The 21,531-nt window shown below is 45.7% G+C and overlaps 1 protein-coding gene across 6 annotated transcripts in view; it reads right to left on the reverse strand.

The window, feature by feature from the left end:
- Positions 1–21,531, reverse strand: part of ARMC9 (armadillo repeat containing 9) — a 184,868-nt gene that overhangs the window by 82,239 nt on the left and 81,098 nt on the right. For all 6 annotated transcript variants that reach the window (XM_017886383.1, XM_017886380.1, XM_017886385.1 and 3 more), the window contains 3 exons: positions 20,877–20,953; positions 17,244–17,318; positions 5,218–5,308 (listed from right to left, as the gene is read on the reverse strand). In XM_017886383.1, coding sequence (XP_017741872.1) covers positions 5,218–5,308; positions 17,244–17,318; positions 20,877–20,953 — 243 coding nt within the window. The remainder of the gene's footprint in view (positions 1–5,217; positions 5,309–17,243; positions 17,319–20,876; positions 20,954–21,531) is intronic.

The following is a 21,531-nucleotide window of genomic DNA, read 5'->3' on the forward strand; positions in this document are numbered from 1 at the left end:
TCACTGCAAGCTCCGCCTCCTGGGTTTACGCCATTCTCCTGCCTCAGCCTCCCGAGTAGCTGGGACTACAGGCGCCCACCACCTCGCCCGGCTAGTTTTTGCGTGTGTGTGTTTTTTTTAGTAGAGACGGGGTTTCACCGTGTTAGTCAGGATGGTCTCGATCTCCTGACCTCATGATCTGCCCGTCTTGGCCTCCCAAAGTGCTGGAATTACAGGCTTGAGCCACCGCGCCCGGCCGGCGACATAAACATCTTAATGAGAATGAGGTTACATTAAAGTCATCATGCTCCTAATCATCCTAATCACAACCATTTCAGTCATTGTCTGATATCATCTTAAGCAATTTTAAAGAGTAAATCTCTCCATTTTTACCAGAACACAGTTATAGTAGCATGGGAAAAATTAAAAGCCAGAATATAATTTTAGGGGAATTTAAGGGAACGAAAGTATATAAATATTTATATATAGGCATCATGCTAGATCCTGCCACACCCGTTATTTCACTTAATCCTTACAAATATTTTGTTGACTATTATCCCCCATTTTACAGAGAGACACAGAGAGGACAGAGACTTCTTGGTCTCACTTCCAGTAAGTGGCAGACAGCTGAGATTCAAACCGAGTCTATTTCTAAACTCCATGATTTTTCCATGGGCAGTATGGGTGGTGGTCATGGCAGGCAGGGTTCCTGAAGGCTCTGTGCTCCATTGGAGGGTCTTTTTAAGAGTTTACAAAAGAGCAGTAAGTTGGTAGCACAATGGAGTTACAGAAAGAAAGAGCCCCTGCTTCCTCCTCTGTAGAATAAGGATCGTATCAGTCACTTCTCAGGGTTGGGGAGGACTGCACAATACACCACAAGGGAAGCGCCTGGCCTAGGGCCAGGTACGAAGCAGGCTCTACAGAGGTGCTGGTACTTTCTCCTCCATGAAGTCTTCCCTGATCCCCTTGCTCAGCAGCCATCTCTTCCTCCCCTGAACACACTCAGCGTTTTATCTAGAACTCCTGACAATTCACGCCACTTCTGGAAGATTGCTGCTTACTAATGAGTGAATGCCTGCTGACTTGTCTCTCACCCACTGCACTGGACTATGAGTCCCTGGGGACAGAGCAGCTGACTTACTCCTCCCTCTATCCCTACTACATCTTTCTTATTATCACTTGTTTCTTGAACAAATGACACGAAGGTAAAGAAAGCCTGAAAGAAGAAAGGAAGTCAAATGGGAAGTAGGAGAAAAGAAGGAACCAAAGGCCATACTTGAGGAGAGCACCCAGCTTGTAAAGGTGGCCGGCAGGATGCATCCACATTTGATCAAACATCAAACCATTCCCAGGAAGGAAGATGTAGAAACCCATGTTCTCAACCCAGTGCTCATTCTAAAGGGAAGGACTCCACTGACTTCACTGGACCGAGGCCAGCGGGACACCAAAATGTGCCCCTGCTCACTGAGGCCTGCAGGCCCCACAGGTCGTAGCATTGCTGTGGAATGCCATTTAGTCTAGAAAGCTACGTTCCAGGCATGAAGATGTGATGCCACTCTGCTTTCTGGCTGAAGTTTAATGACTAACTTCCCTATCCACGAACAGCATATACCATTCCACTTTCAGGAAGTGCTGCTGTACTCATCAGTTATAAACCGCTCATTTTCGAAAACAGAAATGCCTTTTTTAAGACTCTTGACTATTTTGTAAGGCCACAGATAGCCCAGCCACGCTTCTCTTTCTCTGCCTCCCCGTGCCCAGCTCCCCTTCTCCTGACCCCATAACCTCTTGGCCTGCTGGCTCAGACTCATCCCACTACCCAGAATAATCCTGTCCTGAGAAGTGAAGTGCCTTATAGACCTCAGCACCTCTCTGGGACGACTGTCTCCCATCCTGTTCCCTGGGTTGGTGCACACTCCACAAGGTGCCCACACTCTGATAACTAACGCGCATGGGGCTAGAATGGCATCATTCCTTTCCCGGGGGCTCTGCCTTGCTCCTGCCCAGTGACATGGCTGGTGCCTGTTTTCTCTCTGGCGCTGGCTCCCCTCACTGAGGGCTGGCATTGTGGTCCAGGCCCAAGCCTGGGGACAAATCTCCCTGCTGTTGCTGTTGCCGCTCACTCTGTGTTGTCAATGTCACCAGCCGGAATTTTCCTTTAGGCTTTGCCAGAATGGTCCTTCCCCACCTGTGGGGTTAGGTCACTAAAATATACTTGAATTTTAATGCTTGAAGACCTTAAAACTTTACTGGAAAAATTGTGCTAGAAGACTGAGATTGGACTTGGACGTGTGAAAACCCACAGAGATGTTTTCAAGTTTATTAAAATAGAACAAGGAAACCAATACTCTAAATAAAGATGGTGGCAATGCCATTTCACACATCTTAAGAACTGGTACGCTAGCAACAATTTGCACTCTGCTATTGATTTACACTTGAGGATGAAGACAGGTTGGAGGCTCTCCTCCTGGGTTTCACTTTGATTTGATGCTGGTGATGGATGTCCCGAGGTAGTTGTGTGTCTGGTCTTCCACCTGAATGTTCAATCACTATCAAATTTTGTTTCAAAGTGGTGGGCTCCTGCTGCTGTCCTATGGATACAGAATAACTTAGGTGCTTGAGATAGAAAGAGAAATACTTTAGGCCCTCTTTATTTTATTTTTTTTGAGACGGAGTCTCGCTCTGTCGCCCAGGCTGGAGTGCAGTGGCTGGATCTCAGCTCACTGCAAGCTCCGCCTCCCAGGTTTACGCCATTCTCCTGCCTCAGCCTCCCAAGTAGCTGGGATTACAAGCGCCCGCCACCTCGCCCGGCTAGTTTTTTGTATTTTTTAGTAGAGACGGGGTTTCACCGTGTTAGCCAGGATGGTCTCGATCTCCTGACCTCGTGATCCGCCCATCTCGGCCTCCCAAAGTGCTGGGATTACAGGCTTGAGCCACTGCGCCCGGCCGCCCTCTTTATTTAAACAATAACTTACTGAACTAAATAGGTATTTCCCAAGCCTTCCAGAACACCCAGGGTTATAAAGCTTTAGCTCTGCCCAAGACAATTTCTTCCAGAGACATCCCTTACAAAAGTATAAACTGTCCCCTTATCCCACTCTAGCAGACTGGTCCAAGGGCCAGGCTTATGAAAGAGAAAAAAGATGTTTCTTGGGCCAGAGAGTAAAAGGGGCCTACCTCTTGCTTCTTGGCTGCCAGGAAGGAGGGAAGACAAGGAGACAGATGTATCTCAGTGGACTAAAACACACAGGTGGCCTTGAAGAAGATTCTCAGCCTGAACGCAGAGAACTCCTGGCCTGGGAGGGCTGGGCACAGCTGATGACTATCGCACAGAGGTGCAACAATCCTTCGCCCCTACACTGTGGCCTACCCAGAGAAGGCGGGAGAGCAACCTCAGGTAGGACTGAGGTTCAGGTTTTATTTTATTCTTTTTCAATATGCCAGAATGAGGGTTGAGAGTCAGAAATAAAGTTACTGCAGAAAATAAAGTTCTAATTTTTGCCCACCTGAATTTGGGATGAATTACAGCTGTTCCATAAAACCCAAAGAAGAGATATTCAATGCAAATGCGCACCCAGCCTTAAAAGGACAAAGGTTTCAAAGCTCCCTGGCTGCTCTCCTCAGCTGCCTCCTTTTCATCGGAAGCCCCTTGGACATCCTCGTTTCTGCGACCCAGGCAATGATGCTCTGCCTTGGCTGCACATGGGACCCCCACTGGGAGCTTGAAATCCCCTCCCTGAGAGGTTCTGATTTAATTTATGTGGGGTACTGTCTTAAAAGATTTAAACATCCCCCCCGGTGACCGCCCTGTACAGCCAGACCGAACCCCGAGCTAGAAGAAAGGCCACCTGGGGGCTTTTGGCCTTGGCCGAGCAGCTGACTCGAGACTCACTCTTCACTTTCTGCTCATGTGCGGAAGGGATTCATGCATGTGACTTGCCGTGATGTGGACTGATGGGTGTCAGGGAAGGGCATGGAGAGAGACTCGGTGACAAACCTGGCCCTGGATTCCAGCAGTGCTTGGCACCTCTGGCAGGAGAACAATGTCAGGAGTCCACAGAAAGAGCCAAAGAACTTTCCCCACGACCTCTGCCCCATCCCAGGCTTCCTGGCCTTCCTCTCTCCTGCTTACTATGGGATGTGGGTTGTTACGGTAATGGAGGAGACTGGATAGAGAGAGGATCACATTGCCTCCTTCCACACTGCAGCTGGCAGCATCAGTGTTTCCGGAGTGAATGAATAAAAGTGGGAAAATGATGAAGTTTCCTACAGTAGCATTTGCTTTCATTATCAAACCCCTGGACCCTGGGGAAGCCACCTTAATAGTGAGTCACGATTTAGGAGGGGAAAGGGAGAGGCCACATAAAGAGAACTTACAAGGTTAGGGAAGGGTTTCTGTAATTGCTTTTAAGTTTTTTTTTGTTGACTATATGCCTAGAGTATGATAAGAGATTGTTAATCTTTGGACAATCTGGCCTTGACTACTTGGCTGAACCTTTTTTTTTTTTTTTTTTTTTGAGATGGAGTTTCGCTCTGTCCCCCAGGCTGGAGTGCATGGTGCAATCTCGGCTCACTACAACCTCCACCTCCCAGGTTCGAGCGATTCTCCTGCCTCAGCCTCCTGAGTAGCTGGGATTACAGGCATGCGCCACCATGCCTGGCTAATTTTGTATTTTTAGTAAAGATGGGGTTTCACCACGTTGGTAAGGCTGGTCTTGAACTCCTGGCCTCAGATGATCTTCCTGCCTCGGCCTCTCAAAGTGCTGGGATTACAGGTGTGAGCCACCGCGTCTGGCCTACCTGGCTGAACTTTTGTCTATGGGTTCACTTGGGTCTCCCCACCTCCCTAAAGGCCTTTTTTTTTTTTGAGATGGAGTCTCACTTTGTCACACAGGCAGGAGTGCAATGGTGCAATCTCAACTCACTGCAACTTCTGCCTCCTGGGTTCAAGCAATTCTCCTGTTTCAGCCTCCCGAGTATCTGGGACTACAAGCCAAGTCACCACACCTGGCTAATTTTTGTATTTTTAGTAGAGACGGGGTTTCAACATGTTGGCCAGGCTGATCTTGAACTCCTGACCTCATGATCCGCCCACCTAGGCCTCCCAAAGTGCTGGGATTACAAGCATGAGCCACCGTGCCCGGCCTCCTAAAGGCCTCTTGAATGAAATGCCATGTGTCTTTCTGGCAAATGTGAATAATGCAAAAGACAGATCAAAGATTCTTGCATCAAACTGACCGGAATTAAGCTGCTTGATGATGAATTCTATCTGGCGGATCATTTCAGCGTTGCCTTCTTTGATGAAGCAGCGTAGGATGTCTTCCATTCCCTAGAAGTATTGGCGAGAGTAACAGTTAACATTTCAGTGTTTTGGGGGAAACTACGTTGCAATGAGGTCATCTCATCTAATCCAAAACGTACTATTTTGGGGAGAGGAAGAGGATATCTTGGGTGGGGGATGGAGAAGAGGAGAGAGATGTGTTTATGAGATAGATACAAAAATTCAGCTCTCCCAGCAGGGCAGGACCAAGGCAGTCATTGGTTGGTAACTATCTCTTTGGCAAGACAAACCTGGCCAGGTGTCCAACTGGTTCCACAAGGGCAGAAGGAAAAATCCTTGGCTTATATTAAACATTCTTTTTGTCCTTTTATAATTCATAGTGAAATAATTCTCTTCTTATTGACTCTCTGGCTGAATTATAACACATTTAACAACAACAACAACAACAACAAACTATTGTAAAATTGTACTGCACAACATTGCCTTAAGTTTTGGCAATATGTTGGTCTGGGGGCTCAGTTTTTTTCCTGTGTTTTCCCTAAATTTATAAACTGTCTTCTGGATTTTAGGGCCAAATATGATCATTGAGAAGTGAAACCATATGCTTAGAGAAGTAAATGAACAAATAGAACCTCTCTTTAAACAGATTTCATTCTTTTTCTATTAAAAGAATTATAAAGTCACTACACTATACATTGTTTATAATAATACCCTGACAACAGAATTCTCAATATTGGGTAAAAGAATTCCAGGGAAAAGTAGGGATGAGATACTGACTTAAGCACATTGTCTAATTCCTCTCCCTCCTCTTCCCTGGCAGGATTTGAATGAGTCTGTACAGCTTGAGCTTATGAGGCCTCTAACCGCTGTGAGGGGAAAGTGCTTCTAGTAATGACCTCAAAACAGAGGAAGTGGAGTCCAGAAGTACTGCCAGAGAAATGGATCTAGTGGCATGTGAGCACCTGATCAAACTGTGCCTGAACATTTTGCTGGACTTTTCAGTTACATGAGCCAATAAGTTCCCTTTTTTGTAGGCCAGTTTGGAATCAATAGCTCTAACTGAATCAAAGAAATGCCAAGTGCAGCTTTGAACTTGCTGAGTTCTTGTCATCCAAAGCAGAGCATTACCTTCTAGAAGTTAAATCAGTATTGTAATTGCAATTAGTTCCCCCATGAATTTAATGTGTGACCTCACTCAAATCACTTAACTTCATCTAGCCTGTTTCTTCGACTATAAAAATGAGGATAACAATTTGAGTTGACTTGAAATTTTTAAAAGACAAAGTATATAATTGGGTGTTGGTATGCAGATACACACATTTGTCAAGATGCGCTAAACTCCCCCATGTAAGGCCTGTGCTTTTCACTGTTTGTAAATTATACCTGAAGAAATAGCCTCTAGTCCAATGGCTGGCACAGAATGGATGCTTGATAAATGGTCAAGATTGTGCTTGCTGTGTCCAGTAGGGGTTCGTGGCTCAGGAGAAAGATCTGGTAGCTGAAGCAAAGGGAAGAAACAAGGTTCCCCAGTGTGGCAGTGAGAGAAGAGCAGAGGGTGAGGACAGAACCTGAGGGAACAGTAACACTGAGCTGGGAGGCAGAGATGGGGAAGCTCACAGAGGCGGAGGGGACAGTCTGGAAGTGAGGAAGAACTCTGGAAAGCTGTCCGTGAGTTGAGGGACCAGCAGTGCCCAGGCTCCTGTAGGACCATTTGCACATCTGGCTAGGCTTGTCGTACCAGAGAGACAGTTACCAACCAATGACTGCCTTGGCCCTGCACTGCTGCAAGAGCTGAATTGTATATCTCACAAATGTGTCTCTCCCCTCTTCTCCACCCCCCACTCAATATCAGGGCCACAGGAAGGAGAAAGTTATCACGCAAAAGCAGTGTGATAAGCCCCTTTTAAAAATTTTTACTTATTTATTTATTTTTTGAGATGGAGTCTTGCTCTACTACCCAGGCTGGAGGATAGTGACATGATCTTGGATCACAGCAACCTCCAACTCCAGGGTTCAAGTGACTCTCCTAACTTAGCCTCCCAAGTAGCTGGGACTACAAGCATGTGCCACCATGCCTGGTTAATTTTTGTGTTTTTATTAGAGACGGGGGTCTCGCCATATTGACCAGGCTGGTCTTGAACTCCTGACCTCAGGTGATCTGCCCACCTTGGCCTCCCAAAGTGCTGGATTACAGGTGTGGGCCATCACGCCTGGTGATAAGCCCTTTAAGTGGCAAAGATCAGAAGCGCCACTGGCTATCTCAGGAATGCCAATGTCTGAGCATTTTTACCAGTGGAGTGAGGCCAATCATTCACTCAGGGTCTATCTTTTCTTACCAGATGTTACTTCTGCAAGATTATCTGCTCATTATTTGGTCATATATTTCAAGATCTTTGTTTGTTTGTTTTTGAGACAGACAGGATCTCACTTTGTTGCCCAGGCTGGAGTGTAGTGGTGTGATGGCAACTCATAGCCTCAACCTCCCTGGCTCAAGCGATCCTCCCACCTCGGCTTCTGGAGTAGCTGGGACTACAGGTGTGCACCACCATGCCTGGCTAATTTTTTAAAAATTATCGGTGAGACAGAGAATGCCCAGGCTGGTCTCAAAACTCCTGGCCTCAAGTGATCCTCCTGCCTTGGCCTCTCAAAGTGCTGGGATTACAGGCATGAGCCACCATGCCCAACCAGACCTTTTTATTGTCATTTACTCTCTTTCATGTATCTCTAGCGTAGTTATTACTTGGGGGCCGTAGGGGGGAACTCCTCTGTAATGATGAATTGAAGCTGTCTTGTTTTTAGAGACAGTCTCACTATGTTACCCAGGCTGGAGTGCAGTGCCACAATCTCAGCTCACTGCAATCTCCGCCTCCCAGGTTCAAGTAATTCTTGTGCTTCAGTATCCCGAGTAGCTGGGATTACAGGTGTGCACCACCACACCTGGCTAATTTTAAAAAAATTATTGGTAAGACAGGGAATGCCCAGGTTGGTCTCAAAACTCCTGGCCTCAAGTGATCCTCCTGTCTTAGCCTCTCAAAGTGCTGGGATTACAGGCATGAGCCACCATGCCCAACCAGACCTTTTCATTCTTATTTACTCTCTTTCATGTATCTCTAGCGTAGTTATCACTTGTGGGGGTTGGGGGGAGGGAACTCTGTAATGAAGAATTGAAGCTTTCTTTGTTTCAGAGACAGAGTCTCACTATGTCGCCCAGGCTGGAGTACAGTGCCACAACCCCAGCTCACTGCAACCTCTGCCTCCCAGGTTCAAGTAATTCTTGTGCCTCAGCCTCCCGAGTAGCTGGGATTACAGGTGTGCACCACCATGCCTAGCTAATTTTTGTATTTTTAGTAGAGATGGATTTTCTCCATGTTGGCCAGTCTGGTCTTCAAGACCGGTTCAACTCGTGACTTCAAGTGATCCACATGCCTCAGCCTCCAAAAGTGCTGGGATTATAGGCATGGGCCACTGCACCTTTCTTAATAGCAAATTCTCCAGTGAGAAATATCTTTTTTTTTTTTTGGAGACAGGGTTTTACTCTGTTGTCCAGGCTAGAGCATAGTGATGTGATCACAGCTCACTGCTGCCTCAACCTCCTGCACTCAATTGATTCTCCTGCCTCAGCCTCCCAAGTGGCTGGGACTACAGGCATGCGCCACCACACCTGGCTAATTTTTGCATTTTTTTGTGGAGATGGGGCTTCACCATGTCACCTAGGCTGGGCTTGAACTCCTGGGCTCAAGCAGTCTTCTTACCTCAGCCTCCTAAAGTGGTGGGATTACAGGTGTGAGTTGTGTGCCCAGTCAAAATATCACATATTTTTTAAAAATCACATACATTAGGTAATATTTAATCTAAGTTATAGAATGAAGTCATAAAACGACCGCATCTCATCCTAAAAGTAATAACTTGTCATTTCAGATAATTTAGGTCAAGTAACAACGCCCAGGTAGACCGAAGGATAACAAAAGGTCCTAGAGAATCATCCAGATGCGTAAAAATCGTAACACACGCAGTATGCAAAAAGTAAATAAGGAACTCCTGTTCCTGGCAGCTAGCTACGATTAAAGACCGCCATAAAGATAATCCTACAGAAGCCTGTATTTGTATGTATAGTGTTTAAGAAAACAATTCGTCATGTGCAGATGTCTGACTAGGTGAAAGTCCCAAGCCTGGAGTGACACTGCGGCACAGGTGCAGAGGGCTCTGGAGTCAAACCATGGTTAGCAGCCCCTTGCTGGCCGTGTGGGCCCGGGCAGAGGATTGCACCTTTAAGCCTTGATGTTGTCAGCAGCAGAAGGGGCACCAACACAGTCACTCCTTCAGGGCACCTTTGAGGGATTAAATGAGAGAAAGCATCTCTTCCAGAGACTGACAACACACACTGAACACTACACAGAACAACTAACTTCGAACTCACTTCTACTTTTACTCTACTGAACTCTAGTGCATTCTATCGTTCCAGCTTCACAGTCTAATCCTCTATCACTAAAGGTCTTCAAGGGAAATTTTCCCCTGAGAAATTCAAATATCTATTTCAGGTAGATATAAATATTTTCCTCTAGTTATGAAAGTGACACAAGTTCTGTATAGAAAACTTGCAAACAACATACAAGAAGGAATAAAATTACTCACAGGCCCCACCCAGAGATAATTGGGAACATTTTGAAGTATTTCCTTCCTTTTATGTGCATTGTTTTACATAACTCAGAACATACTGATATTATGTTGCTTCTTTTTAACTTTATGATTTTTTTCATGTTCGATAAAAACCTTATAAACCACATTTTCATAGCTATAATAATAATAATAATAGTAGCTAACATCTCTCAGTGCTTACTGTGTGCCAGACACTATTCTAAATACTTTATATTATGAGCTCCTTTAATGCTTACAATTCTATGAGTTTAGTACTGCAACAATCCTCATCTTACAGATGGAAAAACGATCACACTGAGAACTTCACTGTCACTAGCCAACTAGGAAGTGGCAGAACATGATTCAAAGCCAGGCTCAGGAGTACCCACTCTCAACCACTCCACCTTCCGGCCTCTTTTCTTAGTCACTCCCTCACGTTAGGTCTTGTCATTGTTTCCTGTCTTCCACTATGATCAATAAAGCTGGAATGAACATTCTGATACATACATCTTTGCTCATGTCTTGTGTGGAGCTTCAGAAGTAGAATTATGGGGACAAGAATATGAAAAATTTCTACACTAATTTTGAAAGGCCCATACTTAGGTCAGGCGTGGTGGCTCATGTCTGTAACCTCAGCACTTTGGGAGGCTGAGGCAGGAGAATCACTTGAGCCCAGGAGTTCGAGACCAGCCTGGTGACATAGTGAGACCCCGTTGAAAGGAAGGAAAAGCAAAGCAAAGCAAAGCCAAGACAAGCCAAGCCAAGCCCATACCTAGTGAGCATCACGAAATACAGTGACTAAGCTGACCACCTGTAATGGACACCTGTGACCTGTGGCTGACGAATGCCTTATAACCAGGTTCTCTACACTGTTAATTTCCCAAGGCAACAGACAGAACACTCACATTTCAAGCCCCCTTTGCAGCTAGGGTGCAGGCACACCACTTAGATTCTGCCAAGCAAATGACTTTGATTCAGAAGTGGGCAACGTGGAGGATCAGGCACGTGGGTGATCATTCATCATTCTGTTGGGTGGGGAACAGCAGCACCCAGCCCTCTGGGGAGAGCAGAGGCAGTTTCTGGCATCATGGGCCTGCGGTGTGGGCCCCAGGGTCACTGGAGCAGAGCAGCCCCATGGTGTGCTTGGGCATTCCTCTGGGCTGAGAGGCTTCTAAGCCCAGCTCCCCGGCTCTCGAGATTCTGGGAGCCTTTATAACCCGCAGAGCCTCTGGTCGGCTCCAGCCCTGGGCAGGATGTTTGTTGGGGTCTCTGGGGCAGTATGTTTGTAGAGGCCCATGGCTGACTATGACTCCAGCCCTAGCCATAGGCCTGTGGAGTGGGTATTAGGGCAGCTCCACTTATGTAATCTCTTTTCCAGCCCCAGGCCTTGGCAGGCTCTTAAAATTCAAATGGGCCTCAGGTGACTCATTTATTTTGTTCTCCTTTTTCCCTTTATGTATTCTTGTAAGACTACTATAATAGGATTTGGTACTAATGTAATTTTTATGTATATTGTGTCATTTTCCATGAGCACATACATTCTTATAATGAGATGTTCTGCTTTTATCCCTCATTACACAGTAAAATAAAATTTTCCATACTGCTTCATACTGCTTTTCCTAATTATCATCTTCAATAGCTATTAATATTTTGAGCAAAAGAATCATAATTTCATTAGCAATTCCTGTATTACTAGATATTTATGTTGCTTCCAGCTTTTTGCTTATAAAAATGTTGAAATGAGCATTGCCATGCATAGAGCTCTTCTTCTGTGCATCAACAACTAGAAGAAAATGAACGAGTCCAAAAGATAGATCCTTTAGTGATTTTTCATGTAACTGCCAAACTGCTTTCCAGAAGGACTGTGCTGACACACATACAAATACCAGCAGGCACTGGGCACGGTGGCTCATGCCTGTAATCCCAGCACTTTGGGAGGCCAAGGCGGGTGGATCACCTGAGGTCAGAAGTTTGAGACCAGCCTGGCCAACATGGTGAAACCCTGTCTCTACTAAAAATACAAACATTAGCCGGGCATGGTGGTGGGCACCTGTAATTCCAGCTACTCAGGAGGCTGAGGCAGGAGAATCGCTTGAACTCGGGAGGCAGAGGTTGCAGTGAGCTGAGATCGCACCACTGCGCTCCAGCCTGGGCAACAGAGCGAGACTCCATCTCAAAGAAATAAATAAATAAAAACTAAATACCAGCAGGGCTGAGGACATCAATTCTGCCTCCACTTCCCTAGCACCGTGCATGAGCAGATGTCAAGGTGGAGGGATTGTGGGAAATGTTTTCCTTGTTGTCTTATTTCCTTCATTATTCAGCATTTCTAGCCTCCCTCGCAGCTAGGGTGCAGGCACACAACCTAGACTCTGCCAAACAAATGTACCCATGTAAGACCTACATGCAAAGAGAATATAATGCCTTTATCAATCTAAAAACTTCCTCAAGGATAAACGTGAAAGGAGGGAAATCTCAGGGTTTTAGGAAAAACCTTATTGTGGGCATGATCATCCCTTAGAGGTCACTCTTACAAATAATTAAGTAGGCAACTGCCTAGGTGATGTGTTAAAAGCTTCCTCTTCTCAGGCTAAAAGGGGGTTCCTCCCTGGCTTATATATTTTAATCTCTGTTAAATGCCAGAGGGAAGCTTATTCTACTTACATCTTTTTTTTTGAGACGGAGTCTCACTCTGTTGCCCAGGGTGGAGTCCAGTAGCATGATCTCGGCTCACTACAACCTCTGCCTTCCGGGTTCAAGTGATTCTCCTGCCTCAGCCTCCTGAGTAGCTGGGATTACAGGTGTCCACCACCACGCCTGGCTAATTTTTGTATTTTTAGTAGAGACAGGGTTTCTCCACGCTGACCAGGCTGGTCTCGAACTCCCGATCTCAGGTGATCCGCCCACCTCAGCCTCCCAAAGTGCTAGGATTACAGGCAGGAGCCACCGTGTCCCGTCACCCTACTTACATCTTTATTGTATAGTAATCCACATTCCTTTTCAAAGTCAAAAACTCACAGATATCTAGAATTTATGTAGAAGCCATTAAGGAAGAATATTAACATATTGGCTATCATTAAAGCTAATGTTTGACAAAACACCATTAACTTTTTTTGTTTTTTTTTTTTGCAGATGGAAGTCTCACTCTGTTCTGCCCAGGCTTGGAGTGCAGTGGCATGATCTCGGCTCACTGCAACCTGCCTTCTGGGGTTCACAAGAGATTCTCCTGCTCAGCCTCTGAGTAGCTGGGGAATTACAGGTGCTCCACCACTATGGCCTGGCGTAATTATGGTATTTTTAGTAGAGACAGGGTTCTCCATGTTCGCCAGGCTGGTCTCGAACTCCCCAACCTCAGGTGATCTGCCCTATCTCAGCCTCCCAAGTTGCTGGGATTACAGGGCATGAGCCCCATGCCCGTCATGTCTCTTACATCTTTATGTAAGTAATCCACATCCTTTTCAAAGTCAAAAACTCACATCCTATCTAGAAACCCACGTCAGAAGACATAAAGGAAAATATTAACAGATTTAGCTATCATTAAAGCTAATGTTTGACCAAAAGCACCATAATTTTTTTTTTTTTTTTTGAGTTTTTGAGACAGAGTCTTGCTCTGTCACCCAGGCTGGAGTGCAATGGCATGATCTTGGCTCACTGCAACCTCTGCCTCCTGAGTTCAAGTAATTTTCCTGCCTCAGTCTCCTGAGTAGCTGGAATTACAGGTGCCCACCACCAAACCCAGCTAATTTTTGCATTTTTAGTAGAGACAGGGTTTCACCAAGTTGGCCAGGCTGGTCTCAAACTCCTGACCTCGTGATCTGCCCACCTCGGCTTCCAAAAGTGCTGGGATTACAGGCATGAGCCACTGCTTCTGGCCAACTACCATAATTTAAAAAGACAAACCAAAATTGAGAAAATATTTGTAGTATTTTTCAAAAGAATAATAGCCCTTCACTTCTCTTGTGCTTTTTTCTTTGACCCACAGTTACTTAGGAGTATGTGGCAGCCAGCCCCAAGGTAGCCCCAGTGATTCCACCTCCTGGGAGTCACACTCTTGTTCAATCCCCTCCACACAGTACCAGGGTGGGTCGGTGTAACCAAGAAAATAAATGCGGTGGTATCTCATTTCTGAGAGTAGGTTTTTCTTTTTTTTTTTTTTTTTTTTTTTTTTTGAGACAGAGTCTCGCTCTGTCGCCCAGGCTGGAGTGCAGTGGCCGGATCTCAGCTCACTGCAAGCTCCGCCTCCCGGGTTTACGCCATTCTCCTGCCTCAGCCTCCCGAGTAGCTGGGACTACAGGCGCCCGCCACCTCGCCCGGCTAGTTTTTTGTATTTTTTTAGTAGAGACGGGGTTTCACCGTGTTAGCCAGGATGGTCTCGATCTCCTAACCTCGTGATCCGCCCGTCTCGGCCTCCCAAAGTGCTGGGATTACAGGCTTGAGCCACCGCGCCCGGCCGAGGCGGCCTCCCAAAGTGCTGGGATTACAGGCTTGAGCCACCGCGCCCGGCCGAGAGTAGGTTTTTCTAAAAGACATTGGGGCTTCTGTCTTGCTTACTTTCTCTCTCAAATCACTCATTCTAGGGGAAGCCAACTGCCATGTCAAGAGAAGTCTTATGGAGAGCTCCAAGGGGGAAGCAAATGAGGTCCCCAGTCAACAGCCAGAAGAAAACTGAGGCCTCCTGCTGACAGCCATGTGAGTGAGCCTGGAAGCAGAGGCTGAGGTCTCAACTATAAACTGAGCAACTCTTAGTTAGGACTACTCTGCTATCTTGAATGTGTGACCCAGAGAAACAGTCATTGGTAGCTTAGCGATAGGGACATGTTCCGAGAAATGTGTTGTGAGACGATGTCATTATTGCATAAATATCACAGAGTAAGTGACAAACCTAGATGGTATAGCCTACTACACACCTAGGCTACATGGCACAGCCAATAAGATCCTAGGGTACAAACCTGTTCAGCACGTGACTGTGTTGAATACTGTAGGCAACTGTAACAAGGTGGTATTTGTGTATCTAAGCATCTCTAAACATAGGTAAGGTACAGTAAAAATACAGTATTATAATCTTATTGGACCATTATCATATATGCAGTCTTTTGTTGACCAAAATGTCGTTACGTGGTACATGACTGTAATTTAAAAATTCAAGGGCCAGGCTCAGTGGCTCATGCATGTAATCCCTACATGGAGGCCAAGATGGGAGGATCACGTGAGCCTAGTAGTTTGAGACCAGCCTGGGCAACATGGCAAGCAAGACCCCGTCTCTTAAAAAAAAATCAGCGGCTGGGCACGGTGCCTCAAGCCTGTAATCCCAGCACTTTGGGAGGCCGAGACGGGCGGATCACGAGGTCAGGAGATCGAGACCATCCTGGCTAACACGGTGAAACCCTGTCTCTACTAAAAAATACAAAATCTAGCCGGGCGAGGTGGCAGGCGCCTGTAGTCCCAGCTACTCGGGAGGCTGAGGCAGGAGAATGGCGTAAACCCAGGAGGCGGAGCTTGCAGTGAGCTGAGATCCGGCCACTGCACTCCCGCCTGGACGACAGAGCAAGACTCCGTCTCAAAAAAAAAAAAAAAAAAAAAATCAGCTAGCTGTGGTGGCACACACCTATAGTCCCAGCTACTGGATAAGCTGAGGCAGGAGGATGGTTTGAGCCTGGGAGATGGAGGCTGCAGTGCACTGTGATCAGGCCACTGCATTCCAGCCTGGGCAAAAGAGCAAGATTCTGTCTCAAAAACGAAAACAAAAATCGGCTGGGCACGGTGACTCATGTCTGTAATCTCAGCGCTTTGGGAGGCTAAGGCAGGTGGATCACTCGAGGTCAGGAGCTTGAGACCAGCCTGGCCAAGATGGTGAAACCCCATCTCTACTAAAAATACAAAAATCAGCTGGGTGTGGTGGTGCATGCCTGTAGTCCCAGATGCTTGGGAGGCTGAGGCAGGAGAATCACTTGAACCCAGGAGGCAGAGGTTGCAGTGAGTCAAGATTGCGCCACTGTACTCCAGTCTGGGTGACAGAGCCAAACTCTGTCTCAAAAACAAAAACAAAAAATTTGTTTAAGCCACTAAGCTTTGGGGTAAATTGTTATGCAGTAATAGATAATACCAGTGTGTTGTTTATTTTCCAAACATTTAGGGGTTTCCTAGACACCTTACTGTTACGTTTATATTTTTCACCATATGTCTTCATTATTTATCCAATCATTTTTCCGCCCCATTTGCTCACATTGCTCTCCTTCTGCAACTCCTATTGGGTATCTGTCAGACCTAATATTGTCACATAGGTCTCCGAAGCTCTGTCTCTCTCTTCTGTCTTTTTTGTCCCTGCTCTGGGATCTCTAAGGGCAGTCCTTCTCTCACAAGCTGCAACTGTGACTCTTCCTCACATGGCCCCTGTCCTCGGCTTCACTTCCCGCCCCCTCCATCCCTTTGCCCTGGTGTGTTTCCTCCATGCTGCATTTCACACTTGGAATGTTACCTCCATTCTTTCTCTTCAGCCTACATGTTTTTTCCTCTTCTTTGCCTTGGTTGACAATCCCTTTCTTTCACTGAAATGACCATAATGCAGAATTTCAGCAAGTTTATTTCCCCCTGTTCTGTAGTGACATTTAAAAGCAGTAGGCAATTAAGGTCCATTGTTTAGTGTGATCACATACAATGGTTCTTAAATAAGTTTCATCTCTGGTGTTAACTCTTGGTGTAATTTTAAATGATCAACGAGAAGATTTAGCAATTCCTCTAAGTAAGCAAAACCAATTAGAAGAATGTTTTATTGCTCCCAATGAGAATTTTGCCTGTGTTTTGAGGGTGGAAATAGATTCCCTTTCGTCACAGCATTTAACACACTGTTGACCTGGTTTCATATGGTGGAAAGAAAAAGGACAAAACTCTAGCTGTTTTGCTGATCAGATCTAGAAACATTTGTCCTTTCAAAATAAGATACTAATCACCTGAGGTTTGTTTTTTACTTCACATACAAGCGTTAACATACACATTAAAAACTGAGTTTATTATTTACCAACCAAACCAAGTCCTAGACAGTTTTATAATCTTTTCCATTTGGTTGCCATCAGAGTGTCTGTAACTTTGCAAAAGTCAGCCTGCTGGGAACTTTTTAACACTTTTATTTTTAACCATTTAGGAGTTAGGGATCCCCTTGAGGATCTGATAAAAGTTACAGACTCTCTCCCCGGGAAATGGCAAATACACATTTCGCCTACAATTTCAAGGAGTTTGTAAAGGATCTGAGCCCTTCTACGGAGCCCAATCGAGAAGGTCTTGCTCTAAAAGCTCTGAACTGTAACTGTGGCACTGAAGGAAGCTCACATGCTTCTCAGGCACGTTTTCTTACCATTGCTCTTGCTTCCTCACGGATGGATGGAACAGAAAGGATGCTGTACAAAGCTCCATTCACATATGGCTGTATCTTTAAGGGGAGAAAAAAACAGTTATTTGCAAGTTTTCAAATACTGCACAACTCTATATCAAACACCACAGCTCAGAACAATCTGGCAAATGGGGAGAGTGGGTGTTCCCGTCCTTCCGGCTCTCCTGTGCTTCAGGATGTGTGTTCCCAAGTGACAGACATCTCCATCTGCATGTCCAAGTGACAGCTACTACTGAGTCTAAAACCAAATTCGTCACTCCCTCCCAAAGCTTACTCCTGCTGCATTTCATTGCTTAATTAAAGTTACCTTTAACCTCCTGATCACTCAGGCTAGAAACTCTGGAGTCATCGTTGATTTTTTTGTGGTTGTTGTTCAGTCTCCAATGCTCAGTCTTCAAGCCTCTTTGATAGGAACCCCTTTTTTCCATATCCACTGCTACTGTCCTTGTTCAGACATCATCGCCCATGACCTAGGCTACATCAGATCTCCAAACCAGTCTTTCTACCCTCAATATTCATTCACCCTTTAATGTAACCATCAGATCACTCCCAACATTCTACAGTATGGGCCAAATCATCCCTCTCTCCATCTCAGAAATCTTCCATAAAGCCCAGTTGGAAAGGCAGAAACCCTTGGTGTGGCCTTTATCTCAGCCCCTCTGCTTCTCCCTCCCTGCCACCACAAAGTGTCCATACTACCTAAGGGATGCCCCCCACCAGGCTGCTCCATGTCTCAGCCAGGTTCTGGCAGTTCACCTCGCCAGGAATGATCTTCATACATACAATGAATCTTGAAAACTCAGCCCAGACGTGTCTCCTGGGAAGGCTCTCCTGAACCCACTCCTGCCTCCCTGCCCCCAGACAGGGTGCTCACTTCCACTTCTTGTACATCCCTCCACCACAGCACTGGAGGCAGTATCCTTTTAAATTCATACTATGTCCCCTCTATTATGAGCTTTTTGAGGACAGGACCCACGTTTTACTTGCACACACCGGGCATAGAGCATGGCAGGTGCTGATAAGCAAGTTCTCTTTTCAGCAGGCTGTACGCTTTGCCCGCCACAGCAATGGAGGAGGGCTCGTTTCCCACTGCCCTCCCTCAGCACTGGACTTGATTAGCACTTTCAATGCTTGCCAAGCTGATGGGTAAAAAAAGGCATCCTACAGTTTTTATTTTCAGTTCCCGATTGAACTAGCATGATTGAACATCTTTTCACATTTCTGGGGCAGCACGATTCTGTGAACTGTCTAGTCATATCCTTTATCCTTTTTTTTTGACTGGATTGCTTGACTTTTACTTATCAATTTATACCAGCTCTTTATCTATTAGGAACATTAAACTTTCGTCACATGTGATGCAACTTTTCCTGAGGGTTTCATTCATCTTTTGACTTTGATTATGGCATCTTTTTCCAATCAAAAAACGTAATGTTCATATAGTCAATTATGTGCATCTTTTTCTTTATGTTGGTTTTGTCTTTCAAGATCATGACTACTACAGTGTAGCAAACACATTTCTTGGCTCTAAAAAATATATATACACACATATACATACACACAGACAGATTATATATGTCGTTTTTCAAGCTCATTTTCTTTTTCTTTTTTTTTTGAGACAGAGTCTCGCTCTATCATCCATGCTGGAGTGCAATGGCACAATCTCAGCTCACTACAACCTCCATCCTCCAGATTCAAGTGATTCTCATGCCTCAGCCTCCTGAGTAGCTGGGATTACAGGCACATGCCACCATGCCTGGCAAATTTTTGTATTTTCAGTAAAGATGGGATTTTACCATGTTGGTCAGGCTGGTCTCAAACTCCTGACTTCAAGTGATCCTCCCGCCTCGGTCTCCCAAAATTGCTGGGATTACAGGTGTAAGCCACCACGACCGGCCTATCCAGCTCATTTTCAAAGCCAATGCATTCGTAACAGGTAATGATATGATTAGAATCCTTTGGTTTATTAAGTTTTCAGAGCAGACATATTGGTTCCAGTACTTGAAACCAACGTTTATTATGAGATGGAAGAATATGTTTTCCACTGGTTTCACCTGCCTGAGTTGAATGAAGTGAGGAACAGAGTTCATTCAGGCCTAGAAGTAGTTAAGAGCTCACTAGTTTTAAAATATAAAATGAATGTCACAAAGCCACCAAACATCCACTAGCTAAAGAAGTCACCCAATCAGTGAATAGGGCTTTTGTAAAATGTGAATGGAATGACCAGAGTGGGAGCTGTCTGCTTGAATTGGGAACAGACAGGCCAGGTGTGGTGGCTCACGCTTGTAATCCCAGTACTTTGGGAGGCCGAGGTGGGTGAATCACCAGGTCAGGAGTTCAAGACCAGCCTGGCCAACATGGTGAAACTCTGTCTCTACTAAAAATACAAAAAATTAGCCAGGCGTGGTGGCAGGCACCTGTAATGCCAGCTACTTGGGAGGCTGAGGCAGGAGAATCGCTTGAATCTGGGAAGTGGAGGCTGCAGTGAGCCAAGATCACACCACTGCACTCCAGCCTGGATGACAGAGTGAGACTGTCTCAAAAAAAAAAAAAAAAAAAAGGAAATAAATAAATAATTGGGAACAGATGTCGTGTGGAAACCAAGTGGTACTCAATCGTATCCTGCTCAGATATACCCCTGGGTCTCATCTGTCTAAAGTGGTCAGATTTTTGTTGAAGCTTGGCCATGGTTTACGCAAGGGCATTTGTAGAAGGCAAGTGAGAGAACAATCACATTTGATTATTTGTTTTTGCTAATTTGTTTCCCCATACTTCTACTTTATTTAAAAAGAGCTTGAGGCCCATAGGTTGAAAACTTAGAAAAGAACACTAGGTGTTGGGGGGACGCTGGTAAGAGCAAACGCTAGTATAGCCATTCTGGAGGACAATTTGGTAGGACTCAGTGACCTGAAACTGACGTATGCTGGCAGCCAGCAGTGATGAGTGTCTACGCATCCCTGGAAGCTCTGGCACAGGCTCCCGAGGGGCAGGTGCGGCCATGTCCACTGAGGACTGCTATGGCAACAGAGAGTGGGAGGCACCCAAAGTGTACAGGCTGGATAAGTAGAATGGCAGGGGTGCAAACAAGGGGCTATTTTGCAGTAGTGACACTTAATGAACTAGACATACGTAAAGCAACATAGAAAGGTCCTAAAAACACAGGGGAAAAGCCATCAACAGAATGAGACCCAGAGGGTAATCTATTTCTGTAAATTCAATACACATGTACACAGTATCATATCTCTTTTAAGGCTCCATCCACATCCACATAGATACATTAACCATACCAAGGGAGTGGCATGTGAGGGAGGAATGTTGGGGGCTAGATGATGAGAAAAAGCAATGCCAGAGGGGCCCGGCACAGGCCAGTGGGCCAAGCAGACGAGGACAGAAAGAACAACATCCTGCTTCTGACTTCCAAAATTCTAAAAATTATAAAAGAGTTCCAGCTGCTTATGAAAATCCCTGGAGGAGGGAGAACATGTACAGTTTTCAAATACAGCAACCATCCTGGGCCAGCTGTGTGCCTGTGGGGTCACAGGCATTGGGTCCCCAGTGCAGCCTCCCCCGAGCCCAGGGCTAGCAGTGCTGAATGAGTACCTCATGGTTTTCATGGCCAAGAAGATCCGAAAGGACTTTGAGCACGAGGCCTGCCACCTTGGCACACATGTTCTTCCCTATGGGAAACAAACCAAAGCTAAACATGACATGTCTAAACCCAGAGGCAGAATTTTGGGTCACGTAGACTTGGGGACAAATCTTGGTTCCTCTGCTCATGAGCTGTATGACCTTGGGTGAGTCACATAACCAGTGTGGGCCTCAGTTTCTTCCTCTTTACAACAGAGATTACTATTCATACCTACCTCAAAGGGTGATGCAAAATTAAGTAAACTAATGTATGTAAAGGACTCAGTGTAGCATAGGACCTCAGTGCTCAGTAAACCACCCCAAGTGATGGTTATTACTCTGGTCAGAGCACAGGGTGAGTCATTACAGTGAAAGCAGAATACATTATAGAGCAATGTTCTCCCTCCCACGCACGGATACCAGCATCACGAAGACCATACAGGCATTTTAGTAGCTATAAACGTCATCATAAAAATCGGCCGGGCGCGGTGGCTCAAGCCTGTAATCCCAGCACTTTGGGAGGCCGAGACGGGCGGATCACGAGGTCAGGAGATCGAGACCATCCTGGCTAACACGGTGAAACCCCGGCTCTACTAAAAAATAAAAAAAGAAGCTAGCCGGGCGAGGT

This window comes from Rhinopithecus bieti, unplaced genomic scaffold (assembly GCF_001698545.2).
Source record: "Rhinopithecus bieti isolate Rb0 unplaced genomic scaffold, ASM169854v2 scaffold_13704, whole genome shotgun sequence".
In the NCBI taxonomy this organism is placed as follows: Eukaryota; Metazoa; Chordata; class Mammalia; order Primates; family Cercopithecidae; genus Rhinopithecus; species Rhinopithecus bieti.